The 2,884-nt window shown below is 59.0% G+C and overlaps 1 protein-coding gene across 2 annotated transcripts in view; it reads right to left on the reverse strand.

Annotated features, from left to right (window-relative positions):
* Positions 1-7: 7 nt before the first annotated feature.
* ANKRD52 (ankyrin repeat domain 52) overlaps positions 8-2,884 on the reverse strand; it is a 12,415-nt gene continuing 9,538 nt past the window's right edge. Inside the window, exons 23-27 of one of the 2 annotated variants that reach the window (XM_010839226.1) lie at positions 2,661-2,806; positions 2,361-2,443; positions 2,078-2,160; positions 1,787-1,878; positions 8-1,380 (exon numbers count right to left, since the gene is read on the reverse strand). In XM_010839226.1, the coding sequence (XP_010837528.1) occupies positions 1,130-1,380; positions 1,787-1,878; positions 2,078-2,160; positions 2,361-2,443; positions 2,661-2,806 (655 nt within the window). In that variant the 3' untranslated portion in view covers positions 8-1,129. Of the gene's footprint in view, positions 1,703-1,786; positions 1,879-2,077; positions 2,161-2,360; positions 2,444-2,660; positions 2,807-2,884 lie in introns of both variants that reach the window. The other variant, XM_010839227.1, reaches the window with a different exon arrangement.

Below are 2,884 nucleotides of genomic sequence, written 5' to 3' on the forward strand. Positions count from 1 at the left end.
CCTGCCCCTCCATCTTTGTCTTCAGATCAGGAGTGACTGGGGGCAGTGGGTACTCTTGGACATCACAGAAGGCGGCAGCAGGTGGGGTGGGGTCAGGGCAGAGAGCAACTGTGGGACTGGGGGACACAGGAGGAAGAACAGTCTCTCCCTCCACACACATGCAAACACATGCCTGAAACACAGAGGACAGACTAGGGCTGTGGTTTTGAAATGGACAGGAAATTAATTTGTTTCTTCCCCTAAAGGATAAAATGCTTACTTAAAAATTCATGACAAGCCTCAAAGTCAAGGGAGGGGAGAGCCAGAGAGGGAATGGCCACAGGCTCCACCCTCCCAAAAGAAGTTAAAAGAAAGAAGCGGGGTGGGGGGTGGGTGTTAAAGTGCGTGGTTAGGAGGCCAGGCCAGGAGGGGGCGGGAGGAGGGGAGGGGCAGGCTATGGGGGCAATGCCAGCCCTTGATTTGCATACGAGGAGCCAGGAGAGTGCAGGATTGGGGCCCAGGTACAGTAGTTGCTGCTTCAAGTGTTTTGCATTTGAACTTTAGGGGTGATGGGATACAGAAGTAGGGGAAAAGCTCCAGGCCCCAGTGCTAAATACCCTCCCCCCTCGTCCGCTAGCTGCCCCTGAAGGGGGAGGGGGACACCCCCAGAGTGCTCACACAGTACCAGAAATTAAGGCTTCTCACTGCTGCGGGGATGGAGGGGCCGGCCGAGCAGGGAGGCAGTGATGGGTATGGAAGAGGAGGCGGAGATCTGCCTGGCAGGGGTAGGGGGAAGGGAACTGGGGCGAGTCAGAAGGAAGAGTAAGGGGCAGCTGGCAGCAGAAGGGGAACTGAGAGAGCGGACAGAAGAGAGGGCGCCAGGCAGCAAGCAATCATTTTGGGACACTTGGCAGAAGGGGTTGCCCTGGGGGTACCAAGGGCCTGGGGTGCTCCCTGTTGGTCCCAGACCCCTGCCAGGCCAGGATGGTGTGGCAAAGGGGTGAGCAGCTGCTCCCCAGTGCTTTTTCCCCACTCCACCCCCCCCAACCCAGTCGTGTTCTCCTTTAAAGTGCCCTAAATGTATAGACTTTTTCTAAATAAATAGAATAAGATATCAAGCCACCGGCAGGGGGAGGGACACTGGAGGGGGCTACTCGGAGTAGCAGCCATCTAACCCAATGGCGCCATGCCGCTCCTGGCTGTAGGGGCAGGAGGCCCCATGGGGCAGGGCACCGCAGCCACCCACCGTCTTGGCTGCCGCGATGCCGCAGTTCTTGAGCAGGCTGAAGCTGAAAGGACTGACAGCGTCCTTGGGTGGGAAAGGCTTCATGGTGGAAAGGATCAAGGCCAGACAGTCTGCCACATCTTTGTTGGGGGCGCAGGCCAATGCTGGGGTGTGACCTGCGGGGCAAAGGGGAAAACTGAGCCCAGAGTCCTGTATTCCTGGGCCCCCTCCACCCGCCCCGGGCCCTGAGTGCTCTTCTCTGTAGAGGGGAGTTGAGGCAGGCAAGCACCCCATAGGGTCACAATCGGGGGCTATAAGGGCCCCGGGAGGCTGACAGGCAGGCTGTCCAAGTGAGGGGCAAAGAGCAGAGCCTGGGGGACAGGAGGCTGAGGTGTGCGGGAGGTCGTCCTGAGGACCCTGCAGGCTCCACCTAGTTCCGTCAGACTCCCCTCAGAGACTCTAGCGTATCGGTGTTGGGTCCCTGCTCTGAAGAGTTCCCTTGGGAAAAAAATCCAGTTTATTAACCAGCCAGGTTAAGAAGTCACCTCCTGAAGAACGTCCCTGACCCCAGACCCCACCCACCTTCTTCATCCACAGCCAGCACGGTGGCCCCACGACTCAGCAGGGCCTGCACCACAGAGGCTAGGCCATTCCGGGCAGCAATGTGTAGTGGCCTTGGAAGAAAGGAAGAAAAGGAGAGTGTGAAGTCAAGGGGGTGGCAAGCTGCCCTTCCACCCTCAGCCAGAGCAGCCACACTGCCGGGCGAATACTGTGAGTTCCAGAGAGCTGGAGCCCCTGGAATGGGCAGCAGCCTCCTTTCCACCTCCCTAGCCCCCACCCCTCAGCCAAGAGCCCCCTACCCCAGGCACTCACATCTGCAGCGCGCTGTTTGTAGCATTGATAAGGCCAAGATCTTGGGTTTCTGCCAGGATCATGAGGGCACACTTCTCATGGCCCTGAGGGAGGGGGGCAGAGAGTGAGGGCTGGAGAAATGGAAGCCTGACCACAGGAGCTGAGGAGGGTGGCAGGGGTACACAAAGCTGTCCCACCAGGCAGACAGGACAATCCTGACTTCCCCTGAGCCCTCTCACCAGACCCAGGTCTTTCATCAGGCCCTGCCCCATACAGAGACCCCCACCAGCACCACAGACGGTACCTTGCTACAGGCCAAGTGGAGGGCAGTGTTCTTGTTCTCATCTAGCACAGTAAGGTCTGCCTTCCCTCGATACAGCAGAAATTCTACAAGGGAAGGGAGGCAGAGAGGGGTGATGCTCCCTTCCAGAGCTGGGCTAGTCTGGCTCTCCTTGCTCTTGTCTGCACATGTTTTGCATCCCCTCTGCAGAGAGTGAAACATCCAAAGACAAGCCTCCTGCCTCCTAACCCCCACCGGCAGGGCTGACTCATCTCATGAAAACCCAGGGGGAGTACCTCCCATCCACATGGGGCCCCTACACACCCACAGCTGCAGTCTGCCCGTTCTCAGCTGCTGTCATGAGCGCGGTGTGGCCAGTGTGGTCCGTGGCGTTCACCTCGGCTTGGTGCTGCAGCAGCATCCGGAGCCCAGAGACGTTGTCCGCGAAGGCAGCGGCGTGAAGAGGGGTCCTGTGGGGAGGAGTCAGGGCAGAGTGAACCGGGAGACCCTTTCTCCTGAGCAGAGAGGAAGCCAGGGGCAGCGGGAGG

The sequence above is a fragment of the Bison bison genome, unplaced genomic scaffold (assembly GCF_000754665.1).
Source record: "Bison bison bison isolate TAMUID 2011002044 unplaced genomic scaffold, Bison_UMD1.0 scf7180017864115, whole genome shotgun sequence".
In the NCBI taxonomy this organism is placed as follows: Eukaryota; Metazoa; Chordata; class Mammalia; order Artiodactyla; family Bovidae; genus Bison; species Bison bison.